Consider the following 22,860-nt stretch of genomic DNA (forward strand, 5'->3'; position numbering starts at 1 on the left):
GAGAATAAAATAGAGATATAAAAGACCAAACATATATTGAAAGAATAAGTAGACCCTAAATAGAAAGAATAAGTAGACCAAGGAAAAAATAGAAAAAAATAAAAGAAAATATATTAAAAATTCGTAATTGTGATTTATTTATTTTTTATTATTTTATTTTTATATATTTTTTATATAGACAAATTTTATTTTATTTTTACTATTTTTTTCGTTTTGTATTTTATTAAGTGTTTTAATTTTTCATAATAGTTGATCTTATTTTTTATTATCATTTTAATTTTTTTCTTCTAAGAATTGTAGAATATATATATTTAGTTAATTTTTTAATAATGTTAAAGGAGATGTGAATGGAAAAAAAATAAAAAATTAAGTAATTATAAAAATATAAATAATTCAAAATACGACGTGAGTTTTTAAATTTTTATTTATTTATTTATTATTTGCGTTGTACCCACGTGCTTCCATTTGCAGTTGCTTTTATGCATCTGGATCAGCTCAGCAATAAAGGCGACCATGACGTTAGACGGTTGAGGTTTGACACATGTCAACGCCTCTTCGGTGTTAATTGGACCCACGTCCTTTATAGCAAGATTTTAATGCATCGAACTACAGTATTAATCTGATTAGCCTTATTTGAATTAACTTATTTAACAATAAATTTTATATTTGTTCAAACTATATCCGTGTCAAAATATTAATTAACAATATTTCTAAAAAAAATTATGACATTTTTAATTTTAAATAATAAAATTACAATAGATTGAATTATTTATTCACTTTATTAATACTTCCTCTCATTTCAATTAATAGAAATTCTAAGAGGTAGTTTATATTTTCTTAATTTTTTAAATAAATTAGATTAAATAAAAATCAAAATCCCTCAAAAAATTAATAAATTAAGGGAGTAATAACTAATTTAATTTTTTTAAAACAGGATTATTCTATTAATTTAACACTTATGACTTAATAAAAATATTTTTTGTTTATACACGGTGACGGATTAATTTTGTTATTTTAAGGGATTAAGAAATTTTAATTTAAAATATTATAAAATTTTTTTTTTTTATGAGAGGAGTTCAAAATTGGGATAAGAGTAAACCAAGGAATCCATTTTGGACTCATCCCATGCACGCAGACCTTCTAAAAAAAAGAGAGATGAGGATAATCGTAATCCAAATATTAAAACACCTCTTCTATTAAGAATTTGATTCCTACCCAAATTATGTATTAAAAAAAAAAAAAAATCTGCCCAAACTCACACACATCAAGGGGTTTCTTGTTAAGTCAATGATCTGCTATACTTCTCATGTTTGTCTCTTTCATCAACTTCACTAGCTTACATATCCTACATTTATCATCATCTTCTTGAATTGAACACAACCCGTTATAAGCCTAAAAAGTATTGGCCAACATTTTTCATATTTACTGTGCCTATTTTTTTTAACAAATTATTTGATCACAATCTCACGGATCTTCACTATTTCTCTCTCCTCCTACTATTAATTAAGTTTGTGACTTGACAATTTTTTCTCTTCTCCCTTGTTAGTTAAGATTGTGATTTAATAATGTGAAAAGAACTAAGCATAAAAAAAAAATAGACATATATATATATATATACAATTTTTAAAATATGATATTATATTTAATTTTTTTCATACTTATTTTATCATCACTGTTGAGATTGTAAAAAAAAAATTATACATAATATCAGATCCTATATTTTCATTGAATTTATCATCACGGGGCGTCCATGACTTTTGTGCGTTTATAGTTCCTTAAATTGTCTCTTGTCTAAGGTGGTGTTTGGTTGAAGTGAATTTTTTTTTTACTAGGGAAATGTAAATACTAGGGATCTGCAGGGAAAATGAGTTAGATAGAAAAGTTTTAAAAAATTGGTTGGACAAAATTTTACCAAAAAAATTGAATGAAGTTCCTGAATATGTGTTTGGTTGAAGATAAAATATTGATGGGAAAATAACCCTTTTATACCAAAAACCAAAATTTAGCCGATTTTCTCATAAAAATACCACCGAATCGGAGGGCATCTTAACAGTGTTTTAACCAGTTTTCCTCGATTGCTAGACAAAGTGGATTGACGGACAAAACTACCGAATGCTTCAACCAAAAGTGGGTTCATCACATTCCCACGTGCAGATAGCTAGGAAAATTTTCATTCTCCTGAAACAAACACAACCTAATTATATGTTCCAAATGTAGGCACGGTTAGCAAAAACGTATTGGCCTACTTGGTGGTCCCTCTAAAATTTTATTTTTTTTATTTTAATGGATCGTTTACAATCTCATTATACATACTTATCGAAACTTGCAATTTATCTTTTTCTTAAAATGAAAAAAATAAAATAAAATCTCTCTCCATCTTGATTTTTTCTTTTATTCTATTCCAGGTCAGAGCCATGTCGAAGTTGAGAGCATAGGGATGTACCATCCAAACATATACCGAATCAGTTTGCAATTTAAGATCCATGAAGTGAGGTAAAGTAAAGTAAAATAAAATAAATTGCATAGAGTAGAAGGAAAATGACAGAAAGCAGAGGAGTGCTTGAGTAAAGCTATTACAATTAGTCATAGGATTTGAGTGTAGCTCTTGCTTTAGAGTTTAGAATCTACGGTCATAGGATCAAACTTTCCAAGATGCTTTAAATATTAAAGAGTTTTTTTTCCAAAGAACAAATGAATCATAAGTCAAAACATAGGAATTGTGCTGCAAGAGCCTTCAAAGATATATCTTCATCAAAATCGTAAAAATTGCCATCTATAGAAACATTTTGCGAATTGAGATATAGATGGAAAAACATAGGTCGGTGACCATGGATGAAGAAAAGTCAAAAACTGAAAAGAAAACAAAGAGTAACCCAAAACTGATTATAAGAAAACAGGAAGCATGCTAAAAAGAGAGAAAACAGCAAGTAACTTTAGTTGTTGGGAGGCCCAAATAGGCTTCAACCTAAACATCTTTGATATCTCAGTACTCATATAAATTTTCGAATTTTACCAGCTGAAGCAGCGCCATAGGGAGATAAGATTTCTAGGATAGTGGAGTCATCTTCGGGTGTGTTGCTTAGGAGAAGATAAGGTTGTTATTAATTTCGAGGAAACAACCTTGTTCAAGAACCGGAGGATATAAAATCTGTTTAAAATTTTTAAAATCTGTTTCTTTTCTTTTAGAATAAAAAAATTTAAAATTGATTTGATAATGTCTGTTTTGTAAAAAAAAAATAAAAAATAAAAATTAAAGAAAGTATATCTGAGTTGTTTTTATTTTGTATTTTAATTTTTAACTTTCAAAATATAAAAAATACCTATTTTATTAACTATTTATTCTATACAACAGTTTTTTTGCTCGCATCCCAAACACTGCTTCTTTGACTTCCATTACATTGAAGGGCGTGGATATAAAATAAATATAATTTGTGACCTGTTAATTAGGTGAAGGTGGGTGACGAAGTGAGAATAAACGGCGATTCAAAAGTTGTATAGTTTTGTTTTTGTAGCATATTACCCCCAAAATTAAAACCATAGTTAAATGGTGGTACACTCAGGAAAAAAGAATAACAACAAAAAATAGCAGGAGGGATAGAGTCCCAATCACATATGTTTCACTTCAAATTTGTACTTTAGCATTGAAATAAAAGGAGGATACTGTACTAAGTAAGTGAGTTGTTACCTGTCATAGTTTGAGAAGTATAAGATGAGCAATGAGACAAATGAACACAGGCACATAGCAGTGTCTCCCTTAAATTCTCCCGTGAAATAGTTCTATTTATTATAATTGCACCTACACTTTGAAAATGAGACATGTTTGCCAGTCAAAGAAAGTAGACAGTGTCGGTAACATTAATTTATTGCTTCTTCTTTTATTTATTTTCCTTTTCACTTTCGTGACGGAAAAATCTTTTGTATTTTGTTCTTGTGATAATATGATGTAAAAATGCTAATGTAAGGTATGGAAATTACATTTGGATTTTGTTCTTGCCTGAAATTGTTAAGGGTAATCTAGGACCACCACATTAATTTGGCATATTTATATATATTGACCCAGTATATAAATACAAAGAACCAAAGTACATATTTAATTAAAAAATTACTGTTATAGGAATTTAAATCATTTTTAAGGTTCAATTTTTATTGGCAATCTATGAGCCTTTATACGTTTAAAATTTCAAGCATAATTTTTTCTAAAACGTAAAAACAACTAAATAATTAAGCTATTAATTAAGCGTAAATTTTTTAAATATATTATTTTTTCAGTTAATGACTCTTAAATTTGTAGCATTCCTTTCAAAAGCATTAACTAATTAACTTTTCATAATAATAATTAAATAATAATAATTTACTTAATTTAAGAATCTCAATTGAACTGAAGCCTGAGAAGAGGATTCGTACCTTTATAAATGCAAATATTTTAAGAATCTGATTTGTTCTTGTCTCAAATTTGTTAAGGGTTCACTGACTACATTAGTTTAGTATATTTAGATAAATTAATTTATTTTATAAATATTGACCAAAAATTTAAATATAAAGAATTAAAGTACATGGCATGCCTACTTAATTAAAAGGGTTATGTTATAGGAATTAAAGTATTTTAAGCTCGAATTATTATTGGCTATCTACGATAATTTTTAGTTTATGATATCACTAATATTAAAAAAAAAATCGTAATTAGTGTGCTGAATTATTAGCAGATATTAAGGGCGTTCATGATAATTTTCGCATAATTTTTTTTTTTTTGTCATTCATAGTCTGGGAAATATTAATGGCTATGGCCTATGGCTAGTAAGAGTATTTGATAAAAATATTTATTTTTGAGCTTCCAGGTGATAAATCGGTTTATTTTCTATTTTTCGGAACACAAATGGAGAAAAATAATAATTTTTTTATAGTACGCTCCTTCTTCCTGGTCTCCATCTCCATCTCTTTAATGTATTTTTCTTCTCTTTCCCTTTCCTCTCTCTTGGGTGAAATGTAACATTAATTTTTTGTGCTTTAAATTTTGTATACACATAATTTGATATACCATTTTTAAACACATTTGACATGACTCATATGACAAAAATGAATTGATATTAAGAAAAATTATTTGTTTTATGTGATATGTGTATTTATTTATTTATTCGTTACTTTCTTTATTATTAATATGTTACTGCAGTATTATAAAAATTATGTTGTATTTTTTATATAAATTTTGATATTTTAATGAGATAATTTATTTTAGATAGATATTATTTATTAAATATGAAATTTTAACATTTTAGTTATATTTTTTTATGGTTTGTTCAATTTTATATACATAAAATGTTAGTGATAGATGCACACAAATAGAAAACGAGGGAAATATGTGTTTGAGAAGGAGGATACAACAAAACAATCAATAATAAAAGGGTTCATTTTTTCTGCGGTTAGTGCAGATAAGTTATCTGTATTAAGTCCAAAATGACATTTTTTTGGGACAGAAATCAAAGTATTTTTGTGATTTTAATTTATTTCAGGGTTATAATAATTTTTATAATTATAATTTTTTAATATTTCAACACCAAAACGACATCATTTTGAGTGTAAATGTAAATAACTTATCTGCAGTAACTGCAGAAATATTTTTCTGATAATAAAATTCATAATATATCAACTATGTAAACTAATTGTAAAATGAAAGAATAAAATTTTTTGAGCCCAGTATTTGATATTACGTCCTTAAGACAGTTTGTTCTCTTTATGTGCCCAATAGTGAATGACAATTGTGATACCGGCCAAAAGCGTACAGAAGATGTGGCTAGATAGAAAGTTGAGATTTATTAAAAGAATAACTCCCCGATCCTTAATTTCTATTAATAAAAGAACAAAATTCAACTATTTTAAGGGTTATAAGTATCCATTAATAGACTAATTATAAACTGATCCAAAATTCAAATATCTAAAATCCTAAAAAATAAGGAAAATTCTTAAAATAAATATAATATTAATTAAATTTTAAAATAAATAAATAATAACATTTAAATCATTCAAAACATGTTCCAAATCTTAGATCTCAAATCATACCAAATGTATTACTTTTTTTTCTTGTCAAACAAATCACAATCATATGTACTACTTCGTTTGGACTTGAATTTGATCATAATTTGTTATATTTTAAATGATTGCTTCTTTTAATAATTGTGTCAGACTTATTGAGTTATGATTCTGGTTGACTATTAGGTTCTTGAATCAATGGTTGAGTCATATGTTTGACTAACCGTAAGTGTATCAAATTATCTTTTAGGATAGAATGGATTACCTTTGTTTGTTGATAGCATTTTCGAACAAACAGTACCGACGGATGCAACCTTCGTTTGAATTATGCACAGAATGAATGCAAAGATTTAAAAAAAAGAATTTGGCAGAGTTTCCATAAAGTAGAGAAATCATAAAAGTGACCAGTTTATTCTACGATGAACAATTAGGACCTGTTTGGTGTGACATATAAAGCATGATAGTATAAGCTTATACTATACGTTATGACATTTTCAGTTGTTTGGTGTGACCATCGTGTAGTATAAACTTATACAGCAAGATCCCTTAATACATCAAAATGATGTATAACTTAATTCGGCCTAAGGGAGAGGGATAAAGCCTGATAAGAGGTTGGTGTATTAACATCATTGACCAGTGTAATTCTCAAAAATTAGTATATTATTTTAATATTAATATATTAAAATAAAAATTAATTTTTCAATATATTAAAGGATATTTTTATCCCATATAATATTATACAGTGCATTACCATATACTGGATGATATTATCTTATACAATATATTATTTTATACAATACCGTGTCAAACGCTGGATAGTATTAAAATTCAATCAGGTCTTATACAATCAGGCCTTATACTATCAGGTCTTATACTATCAGGTCTTATCCTATACTATACACCAAACATGCCCTATGTCCATTCGATAGTGAAAAAAACGTATTTTTTCATATTTAACTTCTTATTGTAACAATTGAATTTTTTGAGGAAGGTTATTATACTTAAAACATATTTTCGTTTATAACCTCTTACAACTATATTTTAATCGTTGATTTTCGTCAATAAACGGTTATTATTTTTGCAAATCAAACTCATTAATTAATTATTATTTCGCAATAAATGATAATCATTGAGTGACAGAAATCAATGGTTAAAATATGGTTGTAAGATATTGTAAACGAAAATAGATTTCAATTATAACTTTCCTCTTGAAGTTTATACAAATTCTAACATAAAATAATAAATATATATTTATTTGCATACGTAATTTCATTTTTAATAGTAAAAATAAATTATATTATGAACAAATTTTATTTAAAAAAACATTTAACACAGAAACGTGAATTATTATTTTTTAATATTATACAACTTCTTCATAATAATTTTATAACAGTAAATTATAATTGATAATAATCTATAGTGGTCTTTAATAAAAAGAAAAAATTTAATTTATTTAAGAATTTGATCTATGATGCCGAAAACGCGTAGTGAAAAAAGTGGCTAACCAGAAAGCTACGATGATTTCACAAAAAAGCAACTCTCTGATTTTTTATTATAATTATCAAAATAATAAAATTCAACTACTCCAATAAAAGTCATAAGATAATTTCTAAAAATAAGAAAAATTTCTAAAATAAATATAAAGGTAATTAACTTATAAAAATAACTAAATAATAACAATTAAATCATTCAAAATATATCTAAATTTAGATCTCAAATCATATCCATATCAAATGTGTTGTTATCGTTTCTTTTTAAAACAAATATCTGTTATGTTTTCCTTTTTTAAACAAATCACAATTATATCTACCTGTGTTTCATATGGATTTAGATTGTATCATAATTTGTTATATTTTAATTTACTATTTCTTTCAAGAATTGCAACCAACTGTGAATCCATAAGGTTGAGGTGCCTCTATAAATACAACCATATATCGCTTGTGTCCTTCAGGTTCAATCAGACTCACGAGTCAGAAAACTCTTTCTCGTGTTTCCTCTCTGACTTTGTAATAAGACGTTGATAGATAGCTTGTATATTTCTCTCTCTCTCTCTCTCCAGACTCTCCCCGGTATGGAAGGTGGAGTACCTGAGGCTGATATCTCTGCTTTCAGAGAATGTTTGTCCCTTTCGTGGAAGAATCCTTATGTCCTTCGCCTCGCTTTTTCTGCTGGAATTGGTGGCCTTCTCTTTGGCTACGACACTGGTAAAATAACAATTAACAACCTTTTTCTATATATGTTTTCCTATGTTTCAATATCCCACGTTATCAAACAGTTTTATGTTAAATACTCTGCTTTTCTCACCCTGATATGGGTACCCATTATTATTTTATCACAATTGTTAATTTTTTTGCTTCATTTTTTTACGATTTGTGTTGGTGGGTATGTATGTGCAGGGGTGATATCTGGGGCTCTTTTGTATATCAGAGATGATTTCAAAGAAGTGGATAGAAAGACATGGCTTCAGGTGATTCATGAATGCCTTTCATCCTTTGGTTTGGACTCCAAAGGATGAAACCTTTGACTCTTTTCATCCAATTAAATATGCTTTATGTCCTTCTTTAATGTCCTTTTGCATCGGTTTCCGTTCACACTACACTGTTGCTCATGAAAACTAAACGCATGGTTTTTCTCTATTCAAATTATTTTCTCAAACAACCTCGATCCTGTTTAAATTTTTCTGCGAAAAAGCTTAAATTTTTCTTTACCCCTTTTTTTTTCAAAATTTTAATTTAACCACCGCTTTTGCGAATATTAGTTAAGTGTTGTCTTTTTTTTCTCACTCGTCACGAGAAGAGCCTTACTAAAAGTCTCAATCAAGTCGTCATTAAACATATCTTGTGACTCTCTCAGAATTTTATTTATTTATTTAATTTTTGGTTCTGAGATTCTCTTTTTTATATATATGTATAGAGTTGGCGTAAGCGTAACAGACTAACAGGATATCACATGATTCGGATCGTCCCGATTTATTTACTTTTGATAATATTTGTTAGTTTTATTATATTTTTATACATATCCAATTCGGTTCAGTTTTTTTCCCTTCATTCGGGTTTGAAGACACATCCCCCGTGAATTTAACAGGTGCCTATTTCCACATTTCCTAACATGTTCTTCTCAACATGCGTCATCACCAATCCATTCCTAAAAAGCAAAGGCAGCAACTTAGCCATATATAATAGATGGGACCCAGTACTTTATTGAAAGTAAACTATTGGTCATCTTTCTACTATGTTTTTTTTTTGGTAAAAATAATTTCACAGTTTTATAATTTAGATCTCACACTTTTTCTTCAATTAGAAAGCATTCAATGAAAACGATCTTATCTCGGGCAAATTAAAATGTATTAATTCTTAATATAAATTTTCAAATACTACCTTATCTTTACAAACCGAAATTTAAGGATGTAGATATTTTTCCTTTTTTATTTATTTCAAAATCAAATTCGTTTTAAAGTAACTTTTTCTGAAATGGTTTAATATGTTAAAAAATTAAATTAAAATTATTTAATATTCATTCAAAGTATTAAAATAAACATTAGAAGGCAACCATGGAATATAATTATGTAATACCCAAAAGTAAAAAAAATTAATTAGTTAATATTTATTTTTCGTGATCAGTAACACATTTTTTTTTACAAATTCATAGTACAAATCATTTTTCCCTGGATGTTCTGAATTTCAAGTACATATGTTTTAAGTTCTTACGGTGTAACATATTATCATGTATTTGCACAAATTTTTTGGTTTGAATTAGAAGCATATATATACTCATTTTGTGCAAGTTATCATGTTAGAATAATGTTGAAATAGTATGTTAATAGTTGAACAACATTCTCAGGAAGCCATAGTGAGTATGGCACTTGCTGGAGCAATCATAGGGGCTGCAATTGGTGGATGGATGAATGATCGTTTTGGAAGGAGAATATCAATAATCACAGCAGATACCCTCTTTTTTATAGGGGCTGCTATAATGGCTGCTGCAACAAGTCCTGCTATTCTCATTGTAGGTCGAGTTTTTGTTGGCCTCGGTGTTGGAATGGCTTCAATGGCATCTCCACTGTACATTTCTGAGGCTTCCCCGACTAGAGTTCGAGGAGCCCTTGTAAGTCTCAATAGTTTCCTCATCACTGGAGGACAATTTCTTTCCTACCTCATCAACTTGGCCTTCACTAAGGTGAGAAACTATGCCTTACCATGTTCAAATTCTTCTTTATTTTGCTACTTATTCTTTTCCTTTTTCCTTCTTTTATTATTACTATCATCTTTATTGGAACATTAGATGCGCAAGCACATGTTGCAATTGAGGTACAATCGTTCACTTGCTACTTGTTTTAATGTTTTGTGGTATATAACGTTAATCAAACTATTAAACATGTTTACATGCACAATCGTTCATACTTTATTAGATTGTTGAACTTTGTTTATCTTGATTCTATATGAAAACATGATTTTTGAGTACTTTTTTTAATATATTCAGGCACCTGGTACATGGAGGTGGATGCTTGGGGTAGCTGCAGCACCTGCTATAATACAAGTGGTGCTAATGTTTTCGCTCCCCGAATCACCCCGTTGGTTGTTCCGAAAGGTCAGTTAAATCAGCAGTCATATATGATATATATTTATATATATACTCTGTGAGAAACTGAATTAATTGTGTTGTTTTGTTTTTGTGTGTTGATTATGAAACAGGGCAGGGAGGAGGAAGGAAAAGCAATATTAAGAAAGATTTACTCAGCTGATGAGGTTGAAGCTGAAATTGATGCTTTGAAGGAGTCGGTTGCTATGGAAATGAAGGATGCAGAATCTTCGGAAAAGATCAGCATTATCAAACTGCTGAAAACTACATCTGTGAGGAGAGGTTTGTATGCAGGTGTTGGGCTTCAAATCTTCCAACAGTTTGTGGGTATAAATACTGTGATGTACTACAGCCCCGCTATTGTTCAGTTAGCTGGTTTTGCTTCCAACAGGACAGCACTTCTTCTGTCTCTAATCACTGCTGGGCTGAATGCATTTGGTTCAATCTTGAGCATATACTTCATTGACAAGACTGGGAGAAAGAAGCTTGCTTTAATCAGTTTGTGTGGTGTTGTTTTATCCCTTGCCCTTTTAACTGCCACTTTTCGCGAGACAGAAACTCATTCTCCAATGATTAGTCAAGCAGAAACCTTATCTTTCAATAACACCTGCCCCAGTTTCAGCACAGCTGTGAATCCTCAAGCATGGGATTGCATGAAGTGCCTAAAGTCTTCACCTCAATGTGGTTTTTGTGCATCTGAATCTAACAAGGTAAAAATATGTCTCTGTCCTCTTTGCCACCACATTGAGTCCTATGCTATTAATATGTTACCATACTCAAATATTTTATTACTATATATGAATCTCCATATATAATAATAGGATAGGATTGTAATTAATATTCCTGACACTAGTATATTAATTAATTGTGCAGCTGTTACCTGGGGCATGTTTGATATCTAGTGACACAACTAAGAATCAGTGCGGAAACGGTCACAGGGCATGGTACACAAGGGGTTGTCCTAGCAAAACAGGTTGGGTTGCACTAATTGGGTTGGCACTGTATATCATATCCTTCTCACCTGGGATGGGAACTGTTCCATGGGTTGTCAACTCTGAGATATATCCCTTAAGGTACAGAGGAGTGTGTGGAGGAATTGCTTCTACAGCAGTTTGGGTTTCAAATCTCATTGTTTCACAGTCCTTTTTGTCCATGACTGAAGCTATTGGCACTGCATGGACATTCATGGTATTTGGAATTGTTGCTGTCATAGCAATTTTCTTTGTCCTCATTTTCGTACCAGAAACAATGGGAGTTCCAATGGAGGAAGTTGAGAAGATGCTTGAAGAAAGAGCTGTGCAGTTCAAGTTTTGGGAGAAGGAGAAGAGAAACGACTATCAGAAGACTTGAGTTCAGTGTTTTAGTCAATTTATGCTCTCTCTCTTCTTCTTTTTTTAAAGCTTGAATAGTAAATAACTGTGTGTAGAGAACTATATGAGTCTCTGTTGATTGTTTTTTTGGTAAGGGAACTCCATTATAGTTTTTATGTTCTAATGTTTTGACTGGTATGTTTTCTGAAAATCCTTATTTCCCAAAGGTGGAACAATAAGGATTGAAAACATTATTTACGTTTGAAATAAAGAACAATATGCATTACATTTTTATTTTATTTTTTTGTACACACGGGATATGCTTTACATTTTTACAATGAGCAGATAAGAACTAAATTATTTTGAAGAGAACATAATCACAGGATTTGGTAATACCAGAAACACCATTGATTATTATATAGGTTCAAGTTTAACATCCATGTTACAATTTTATATATACGGGGCATCTTATATTTATAAACTTTTTTGTTTACAAACTACACTATCTTCTTCCTGGAGAACACTGGTTACACTATATAATTTGTAAAAAATTTCAAAAAAAGTTTGTACACGGATCATTTTCATATATATATATATATATATATATATAGAGGGGAAAGATCCGTTTACAAACTTTTTTTACAAATTTATACAAATTGCACTATCTTCTCCCGGAAGATGATAGTGTGATTACTGTTGTTCTCCCGGGAAAAGATAGTGTAATTTGTAAAAATTTGTAAACAAAAAAGTTTGTAAATATAACCTACCCCATATATATATATATATATATAGGGTTTTTGACCCTTTTGCCCCTAATTAAATAATTAATAACCAATTTGCCCCTCCCCCAGAACTATCCACCATCCTGCCCTCATTTAGTCGATTATGTTGCACTTTTAATCGACTAAATGGGCTAAACTCAGAAATTATGAAACGCGAATTTTAGTCGACTAAAAACTCATCTTAATCGACTAAATTGTTTGCACTTTTAGTCGACTAAGCACATTATTTAGTCGACTAAATGTCGCAGATCAGGTTTTTTAAAAACCCCCCATTTCGCAAAGGGGGTTATTTTCAAACCCTAATCGACTAAAAGGCTGCATTTCGTCCCCTCTCTCCAACCAAGTCCGAATCTCAACCCTTGAAGGTGCGATTGAAGCTTCCTTGGTTCACACTTGCGAAATCGACATTTAGGTAACGTATTCTGACTTGCATTTGGTTTTAAGTTTAGTTTTTTTTTGGTTTTCTTCATGCATTTGATTTATGTTTGCGGTTTTGTGGATTTAGGTTAGGGGTAGGGTGCTAAGTGTGTTGTGAGGGTGAGGGTTAGGGTTGATGGGGTGCCTTAGGCTTAGGGTTAGGGTTATGTTAGGGTTAGGGTTTACGTTGCTGTTTTGGTTGGGTTGTAGTGTTTAGGGTTAGGAATGGGTTTTTGTGTTCTGTTTTAGGGTGTAGGGTTAAGGTTGAGGGTTATGGTTTCTGTTTCTGTTTTAGGGTTAGGGATTGGGTTTCTGATTTCTGTTTTATTTTAGGATTAGGTTTTGTTTTTTATATTGAATTTTAAATTTTTTGATATTGTTATTGTTCATTGATTTTTGTTTCCACTTGCATTGTAGGTACAGTTGTTCCCATGGCTGGCCGTAGAAGATCGTCTAGCACTGTAAATAGGTTACCTAGTTTCATCAGCGTTTTCTTCAGTTCCACGTCCCTAAACTTAGTGTTGAAGTTGCTTCCAATGTGACGAAGACAAAACACGTGATACACAAATGGAGGCTGCCAACCGGCATGATCCTTCACAGCCCTGATGATGCTGGGGTGACGATCGGATATTAGACAGATACCATGCCTACGTGTGACATGAAAACGCATCTGGCTAAGAAACCACAACCAATCATCCAATCTCTCACCCGGTGGAACAATGGCAAACGCAATAGGCAGAATGAATCCATCACCATCCTGTGACGTAGCAATCAAGAGGGTACCTTTGTATTTCCCGTACAGGTGCGTGCCATCAATTTGGATTATGGGTTTACAATATTTGAAAGCCTCAATGCACTGGTGAAAAGTCCAAAATACCCTGCGAAAGACAGCCTTATCGGTGTAGACTCGTCGTTCGTCACAACACTGATCCGTATCAATCTTGAACACAGAACCAGGATTTATCTGTGTCATGTAGTTCAGCCAACCAGGTAAGATGGCATATGATTTTTCTCAGTCGCCAAACAACTTCACAATGGCCTTCATTTTAGCCTTCCAAGCCTTCCTATAAGATATGTTGTATCCATACAAACTTTGTACCCTCTCCTGAATAAGAACTGGTTTCGTGGATGGATCTTCTTTTAACATACCTACACAAAATTCGAAGTCAACACAATCAATAAATATACCGAAAAATTAAACCATAAACAAAAATGAATGTAACACATACTTATAATGGCTGCACAGATTACATCAGAATCCAGCTGTCTATGGTCCCGAGTAAGGCCTTGGTTTAGGCAGGTGTGTTTTTTACCCCACTTACTAACAACCCAACTATTTCCATTCTTGGGCAACATAGCCCGCACGTACCAGGGACAACCATCATTATGGTGTCGACACTTCATCACAAATCTATGGTCATCACTTTTTGCCACCACAGCAGTACGATGAGACTTCATACAATATAATTTGACAGCATGTTGCATTTCAGATTTTGTTCGAAACTCCTGGTACAAATATAATGGATCTCCTAAATGCCAGCCACCGTGGATGTCATCGTCGCCATACAATATCTCCGTCTCATCATTAGGGTGAGCCCAATTAATGAACGAATAGTGTGGGCTGTCGTTCCAAAATGGCTCAATCTCAGACCCTACGTCCAAATTTAAACTTATCCGTCAGTACGAAAGAAAACACAAATATATATATATGCAAAATTAAAACTTTATATTACAATCTTACCACCCTTAACAGGGTCAACACGGAGCGGTGGCATAACCTGGGAACTCAAGTTTCCTGAACTAGTATCAGCGTCAAAATTCCCCTCTACGTCCGTATCTGAGGTGTCACCCAGCAGAATAACACTCTCGGGTTCACCATCGTCTTCACTGTCCATATCCTCGTCATGCCCATCCTCATCCTCGTCTATTTCCCTCAGTGGTATCTGACTTAAGACAGGTGCAGGTGCAGATAAACCGACCACTCTGTCTTCTTGACTTTGACTTCTTCCATGCACAGGTGCATATGAAGATTGACCACAGTCTATTTCAACATATATCTCAATAAAGTTTTAAAATTTTCGGTCCACAATTGCATCTATGACACAATCCACATCTTCATCGTCACATATATCATTACCAATGTAGAATATAGCATCCTTACCAACTGTAGACTCTACCCTGGCGATCATCCGTTGAACGCCATGGCTCCCGTGTAGCCCCAATTTTTGGTTAATCCTCCCCTTCAGCTCATTGTACGTAGTGCCCCGTTTGATTTTCAACATTTTCGTTTTTCCTTCAAATTGAACACCGTTGGGGCCTTCATAATGCTTTCCATCATAGTAAATCATGGTAACATACATGTTTGGACTTGAGCTCATCTTTCACACGAATTTTGGGGGTAGGAATCAGATTTTAGGGGTTAGGGTTCGGATTTGGGGGAAACAAATTAGAAAATAAGGGAAATGACAATGATTTCACAATTACTATGTCTTAGAGGTGGTGGGATGAAATGGAAGGGTGATTGGAAGGTTCCCAGCTGACAAACAAGAGAAAGAGACCAAGAGAGAAGTTTTGATTTCGAATATTTTGAAAATGAGCCCAAGAGAGGTCTGGATATAGGGTTTTTCGCGATCTTTAGTCGACTAAATAATGTGCTTAGTCGACTAAAAGTGCAAACAATTTAGTCGATTAAGATGAGTTTTTAGTCGACTAAAATTCGCGTTTCATAATTTCTGAGTTTAGCCCATTTAGTCGATTAAAAGTGCAACATAATCGACTAAATGGGGGCAGGATGGTGGATAGTTCTGGGGAAGGGGCAAATTGGTTATTAATTATTTAATTAGGGGCAAAAGGGTCAAAAACCATATATATATATATATGTGTGTGTAGGGATAAGATCCGTTTACAAACTTTTTTTGCAAATTACACTAAGTACGACCGGTCGTACACTGCATGATTAAAGTATAACCGAGGTCGTACTTAGTGTAGTTTGTAAGCAAAAACGCTTGTAAATATAACATGCCCCATATATATATATATATATATATATATATATATATATATATATATATATATATATATATATATATATATATATATATATATATATATATATATATGGCTTATCATTTCTCAAGTTGCTTGAGATAACTTTATCTCCGGCTATTAAATCATTACCGTACATAGATGAATCAACGGTGAAAGGAAGACAGAGAAAATGAGAATCATAACCATTTAAAGGTAAATCAATTAATATAAGGTAATAAATAAACAAAATGACATAATTTTGATGTAGCCGGAGATAAATATATCTCAAGCAGCTTGAGAAATATTTTTCTCATATATATATATATATATATATATATATAAGGGAGGATCCACTTACCACCACAAAAGTATACTACATTTACAACTAATTTGATCACCGTTGGATTAATATTAAATCCAATGGCTCACAATTAATCTTTATAATCCTAATTTTTTACCTTTCATTCTCTCACATCTTCTCTCATCCTCTCACAACTCTCTCTAGGTCGTTCGTGTTTGATCCTTTTTTTTTTAGGGTTCACAACAGACGCTGAATCTATTTTTTCATAGTTCAAGGTAATATTAATTTGTCAACCAAAAAAAAAATAAAAAAATAGAGATATATATATTAATTTTTTACAATCATATTTTTAATATAATAATAAGTAAAAATTCATGTATCAATAAATGCATTGAGACAAAATGCTAGTTTCTATTTTGAATTTTCTCCTACCACTACAAAAAAGTGTCAAATGTCGTCGGTCTTTCTCAGGCACGTGAGGATCACTTAGTGTACATATATAGACACAATTAACTTGGAATTTTTGATTGAATATTAATCCATCATGCACATTGATCACTTATACGGAGATAGACAAAAATAACTTAGCATGTGAATTTTGAGTATTAATATTATAATATTTGCGCGTGGATCACTAATTAGTGCATATATATAGATAGAAATGACTTAGAATGCTTGTACAGGAGTGATAATGAATGTGTAATGCATGTTATAATTTTTTTTATAACAAATCATGCATTTTAATTATTAATAGTAACCGTTAAATGTGATGATATCTAAATAATCTGGGCTTTGTAAGCATTGATGCATCAAGGAGGATATTTATGTAAAAGATGAATATGCATTAATTATTGACATTAGGAGACATTTAAAAATTGATAATAAATCGAATTCTTGGCCAAATAATCTGAAATTTTTAAGGTAGAAAATAGACATTTTGGGCTTTAAAATGGTATATGATTTACCTCATTTAGAGGTATACAAATCCAGAAATAAATTTTTGAAAATGGCGAACATAATTGAGTTTGAACCAAAATTCTGGTTGTATGAAGTATAAACAATAAAGTGGTTTGTGGTCTGGATTGGATTTGTTTAAACCAAAAATTATCTGATCCAATTTTTTCAGTTTGATTTTTTTTTAAATCTAATACAATTTTATTCGGTTTGGATTGGATTGATTTTTGATTTTTTGAAAAACCTAAAATTTCAGCTATACAGATCACTAACTATATCAAAATAAAGTCATACAAAATTACAAACCACTATAAAATTCAAGTCTTCAGACTCATGAAGAGTTAAAATAGATTAATAAACAATAAAAACTAAAACAAGATAGTTTGCTATCAGTAACATCAATAATTTTAAGTCTACAAAATAACAAGATTTCAAGTCATCACCTTTCAAAAATAAGAAATACATAATATATTGAATCAATTTGAGTTGGATCACTTTTTACCAACCAAACCAAAAATCGATCCAATCTAATGAAAATATGCAATTTTTTCATTTTTCATTTTTTTAATTTTTGGTTAATTCAGTTATCAAATTTTTGATTTAGTCACCGCGGTCTGAATAAGTTTGAATGGGCTGATAAACGCCCGAAATAAACGGTCTCTAAGTTTTAGTTGCGTTTGAAGCCACATGATTAATTTTATGGAAATCAAATTAAGTTCCCTGTTTTTCACCATCCCAAATCTCTCTACCTCAATAAACTAATAACAGCAAAATTGATTCGTTTATTGCAATAAGGACATTAAAACAGAATCTTTCATTAGTCTCCCAACAGGATTTGAGTCAGAATAAAAAATCACTCTGCATTCATATATCTAATACAAAGTTATTAAGGGCGAAATTCGTATAAGTTGATCTTGTCCCAATTATTTACGTGAATTTAACATGGGTTTTATTAGTCTCCTTTCACATAAGATAGTTATCTTATATTGTAGAAAGAAAATAGGTGAGTCTCACCATTACAATAAACAAAAAAAAGGTGAGGTGCGAAAATCAAAGTGAGAGAATATATCTTATATGAAAGGAGACTAATATTTCTCATTTAACATATACCATTATCTCTCAAAATAATAAAAATAAACAACAATTATTTACGTGAATAAATAATATAAATGGCAACAAGAATTAAGGCGGGACAGAAGAACTTTAATAGAAATGAAAATAATATAAATGAATGAAGATAAAAGCGGCATTGTGTCACCAAAAAGCATTCCATTAGATGAGCACGGGAACTTATATGGGTCGTTGAGATGAGATGGATGACATCCATTCCATTAGAATTATGATAAAAAAATAAATAAATAAAATTGGACTGGTAACTTACTTACCGTGGTGTGGGCAAGAAAAATTAAAATAATTACGAATAAAATGTTGTTTCGAATGTAATTACGAATATGTTGCACTCATTCACGTTCAAATTAGACAAAAAGATTCAAACCTAAAGAAGACATAAATGCCACTTAATTTACGTCTAAATTAGGCGTGATTAGTCACGCCGAGACCACGTGTGAATGCTATCGTCTATATAAACCCTAAATTTTTCACTTTCCACTTTCACACATTCTCTCTAAAATTGTTCTCTGACTTTTTTCTAGATTTCTTGTGGAGATTTTTGTGCAACGAAACCTATCTGACAAGTAAGTCTTCATATCTGGTTTATTTATTTTTTAAATACAACAGTAGATATGTTATACTAGTGACTTAGGAATATGTTAGTGACTTAAGAAATGTTAGTGACCTAGAAATTGGTAGTGACCTAAGAATATTTTATACATGTAATTTAATATATATTTTAAATGTTATTTTAGGCATGTAAATTATTTAAAAATAAAATTAATTATACCAATTAATTTGTAATTTTATATAGTACATTATTATAGTTGACTCGTCATCTTCTGAGTCACCTCGGTCCATATCCGATACGAGGCTGAGCCTTCGGATCCCACGACACTCGTGCTTCCAGGACCATACAGGTGGGAAGTACTTCGGAGGCGCACGCAGTGCACACATGTTTCATAGGTTGTGTGGAACAAGGAGAAGATTCACCAGTTGAAAATTAGACGCGGTAGGATGCAGTGGGGACCATCTCCTCACAATATTTCCGACATTGTGGCAGACTAACCATCGCAGGCTGGCTTCTTACATGTCGCATGCATGCGATATATTCAAGTATGCATATAAGAATGTAATATATTAGAATATTTTAATTTTAATGCAAAATGTGAAAAAAAAATTGTGTGCTTGAAATTTGGTTTATTTGATAGTTTATCTACATGTATTTTAGTTTTATCCCACCTGATTAGTGCTCTGGTGGAGAGATGGATACCAGAGACACATACTTTCCACATGACGCAGAGCGAGATGACCATTACCCTGCAGGATGTGGTAGCTATCTTGGGATTGTCGATTGACGAAAAAGTGGTCACCGAAGGTACATCTTTGGACTAGCGGGTAGTGTGTTAGGAGGTGTTTGGTCATGCTCCCGTCGAGGCTGAGCTCCCTTTTGGAGATGTGAAGCTTTCATACTTAGATAGACTCTATGTGCATTGGGGTCCATTTGTTGCGCATCCAAAGCAAGTTATATTTTTTACTAAGGTGCATATTGCGCGTATGTTGGGATCATGGCTCCTCTGCGACCGATCAGGAGGTAGCATCGTTGCATGTTGTTATATTGCCTTGCTTGCAGGAGAGTTTGGAGAGATTGGACAGTATAGCTGAGGGTATGCTGTTCTCGCGTATTTGTTTAGACAATTGTGCGAGTGTACTGACCCAGGCAGATCAGACAAGGGTGGGTGCCACATTCCGCTTCAGATATGGGCGTGACTCGGATTTTCACCTATTGCTCCCCCTCTCCCTCAGCCTACTCACCCGGAGTGGCACTACGGGCACCGGTATGTGTCATTTGCAGAGATATAGTATAATCAATATTGCAAATAGACAGAAACAGGCAATCTCGCATACACTTGGCTCAAAGACCATTGCAAGGAGGAAAACAGAGCTGATATGGTCTTTAAAGCCCAGTCGAATCACCAACCGCCAAAGTGTAAACAGAGGCGATTTAAATCGGACTAATCAACTGCCTTTAAATGATCAGTTTCTTGTAGTATACAAATTTGTAGAATTTCATTGAAATGAGTTCATATATCAATGAATTCACTGAGAAAAAATGCTAGTTTGTATTTTGAATTCTCTTCTAAAAATTTGTTGAATTATTTTAAGCATAACACTACACTAATATAATTTATTAAATTATATTAAAAATTATGTAAAACTTAGAGTTTTAAGTTAATATTCTTTCTATTTGTATTTTAAATTGATACTCACTTATTCATAATTTCTTTAATTGAGAACACGCGTTAATTACTTTAATATAACATTTATGAACCATTGCTTTATTATTTAATTATTTATTTTTATCTAGCGATAATAAATTTGATAAATCTTACATACTTCAACTAATAATATATAACACCTATTAAAAAGGGGGAGAGACCACTTTGTGAGTCAGGCTAGCTTTTGCTATCAACTTTAAAAGAATTTTTTATCAATTAAGCTAATTAAATACATATATATACATATAAAAATTCAAAAGCTACTTCCAAAATTCTTCAAAATAATTTTTAAAAATAAATTACAAAAATTAAGTATTAAATATATCAAATTATCAATAAGAGTCATTAAAAATTTTAAATATTAATCTACTTAAAATAAATTTAGTTTTTATGGATTTTTAATTGTAAATAAAGTTAATTTTCAATTTCTAAATTATATTAATAAATTTTATCTAAACGTGACAAAAATGAAATTAGAAAAATATATAGCACTTTTAACCCTAACTTTGTTAATAAAAAAAATTAAAGATAAAAAAATTAAAAGAACTTATAGATTAAATTTAATTTAATTTTATTAAAATAATTCAGCAATAATTATTTGTGAAAAAATTAAAATTATATCGTTTGTAATAAATTAAAAATAAAAAGTAATGACAAAAATCAAGACGACAAAATCCTCCCCCATTGCACACCAACATTCACATACAACAGTCACGTTAGCTTCTTCCTCCAGCAAAGCTGCATTGCTCCCACTTCAGCACACACATCACATTTGCACCACTCAAAATAATTACTAAGGGAAGAAACCCACAACGAAAAAAGATCCAAACCCAAACCGGGAGCACTTTTTTGGTGCAGCCAAAGCACCATACATATGTCCAAAAAGAGTAAAAGAAGAAGAAGGAATTTAGATGAAAATAACTTAACAAGTGTCACAAGGACATTTGCTATCATTTTTCTTAGGTTTAAGTTTGTGTCCTTCTAAAGAATACAAGTTGTGTTATTTTAATTTTTTATACTATATATTACAAGTAATACATATTTATAATATGAAGAAATTTTTTTTTTATCTCTTTACGTTAGCTGAAGTGACTAAGAAAAGAAAAGAAAAAATAATTTTTTATATTATAATCATATATTACACGTAGTATATAGTATGAAAATTAAAATAACATAACGTGTATCTTTTAGAAGGTCAAATATTTTTCTCTTTTTATTAACAAACGTTGTAAAGTTAATAAACATTGTGTGCTTGTACGATGAGAGCTGGATGCCCAATTTTACAACTATAAAACTAAAAGGAAAAATGATTTTAAAATACATTATATCCATAATTACTTAAAAAAAAAAACATTATTTAAGTCCTTTAAAAATAAATAAATAAAACCAACTTCATGAGGAAAACTAAACTATGTTCTTTATCTCTTTGAAATTGAAGTGGTCAACTTCTTGGAGAAAAATTTCAAGCATGCAAACTTCTTGTTCTTGTCCCTTTTTTGTTTCAGTTTGAAATCCCTTCTTGTTCTTCTCATAAGAAAAATTACCATTTTGGGAGATTATTTGTGTTGGTTTGTTCCAAAATATTAAATCAGAACTTCACAAAAACATTCTATTAATAGAGTCAAAAAACTGTTACACTTTCGCCTCTATGTATTCCTCTTCACTTCTTGTCCTATATTCACTCTGGCTCTCTGTTCCTATTTTCAAGGGGTCTCACAAACGTTGATCAGAGTCCATTTTCCATGCATGCGTTGAATCCGTCATAATTATATAAATGAGCCTTGCTTTTTTTTTTTGTATCATTGAACTAAACGAAACAACAACATGGAGGGAGGAGTTCCACATGCCGATGGCTCTGCTTTCAGGGAGTGTTTGGCTCTTTCAAGGAACAACCCTTATGTACTTCACCTTGCTTTCTCTGCTGGAATCGGTGGCCTCCTCTTTGGCTATGACACTGGTAAATTATCTTATCATAACTTTTTTTTTTATTTTTTCTAACTCATTGAGACACTCATTTCTCTCTTTTTTTATGTCCATGTTTTTTGACTTTTGAGTCTTTGACCATTAATGGGTATGTG

General features: G+C 31.2%; 1 protein-coding gene across 1 annotated transcript; it reads left to right on the forward strand.

Moving 5' to 3' along the window:
• Nucleotides 1–8,053: 8,053 nt before the first annotated feature.
• On the forward strand, nucleotides 8,054–12,103 carry LOC133316104 (probable inositol transporter 2). The gene is made up of 6 exons (XM_061517804.1): nucleotides 8,054–8,228; nucleotides 8,421–8,491; nucleotides 9,865–10,200; nucleotides 10,504–10,611; nucleotides 10,716–11,312; nucleotides 11,476–12,103. The coding sequence occupies exons 1-6, from the start codon at nucleotides 8,096–8,098 to the stop codon at nucleotides 11,950–11,952; spliced, it is 1,722 nt and encodes a 573-aa protein (XP_061373788.1). The 5' UTR covers nucleotides 8,054–8,095; the 3' UTR covers nucleotides 11,953–12,103.
• Nucleotides 12,104–22,860: the final 10,757 nt, after the last annotated feature.

Source organism: Gastrolobium bilobum, unplaced genomic scaffold, assembly GCF_033153095.1.
Source record: "Gastrolobium bilobum isolate Gb01-03AN ecotype WA unplaced genomic scaffold, APGP_CSIRO_Gbil_v1 utg26468, whole genome shotgun sequence".
NCBI classification, from domain to species: domain Eukaryota; kingdom Viridiplantae; phylum Streptophyta; class Magnoliopsida; order Fabales; family Fabaceae; genus Gastrolobium; species Gastrolobium bilobum.

Bases quoted from the DNA above. Each gene is read 5' to 3' on its own strand.
- LOC133316104 (XM_061517804.1), top strand. From the start codon at position 8,096: ATGGAAGGTGGAGTACCTGAGGCTGATATCTCTGCTTTCAGAGAATGT. The intron at 8,229-8,420 runs GTAAAATAACAA...ATGTATGTGCAG, and splicing joins TCTCTTTGGCTACGACACTG to GGGTGATATCTGGGGCTCTT. The intron at 10,201-10,503 runs GTGAGAAACTAT...TAATATATTCAG, and splicing joins TCAACTTGGCCTTCACTAAG to GCACCTGGTACATGGAGGTG.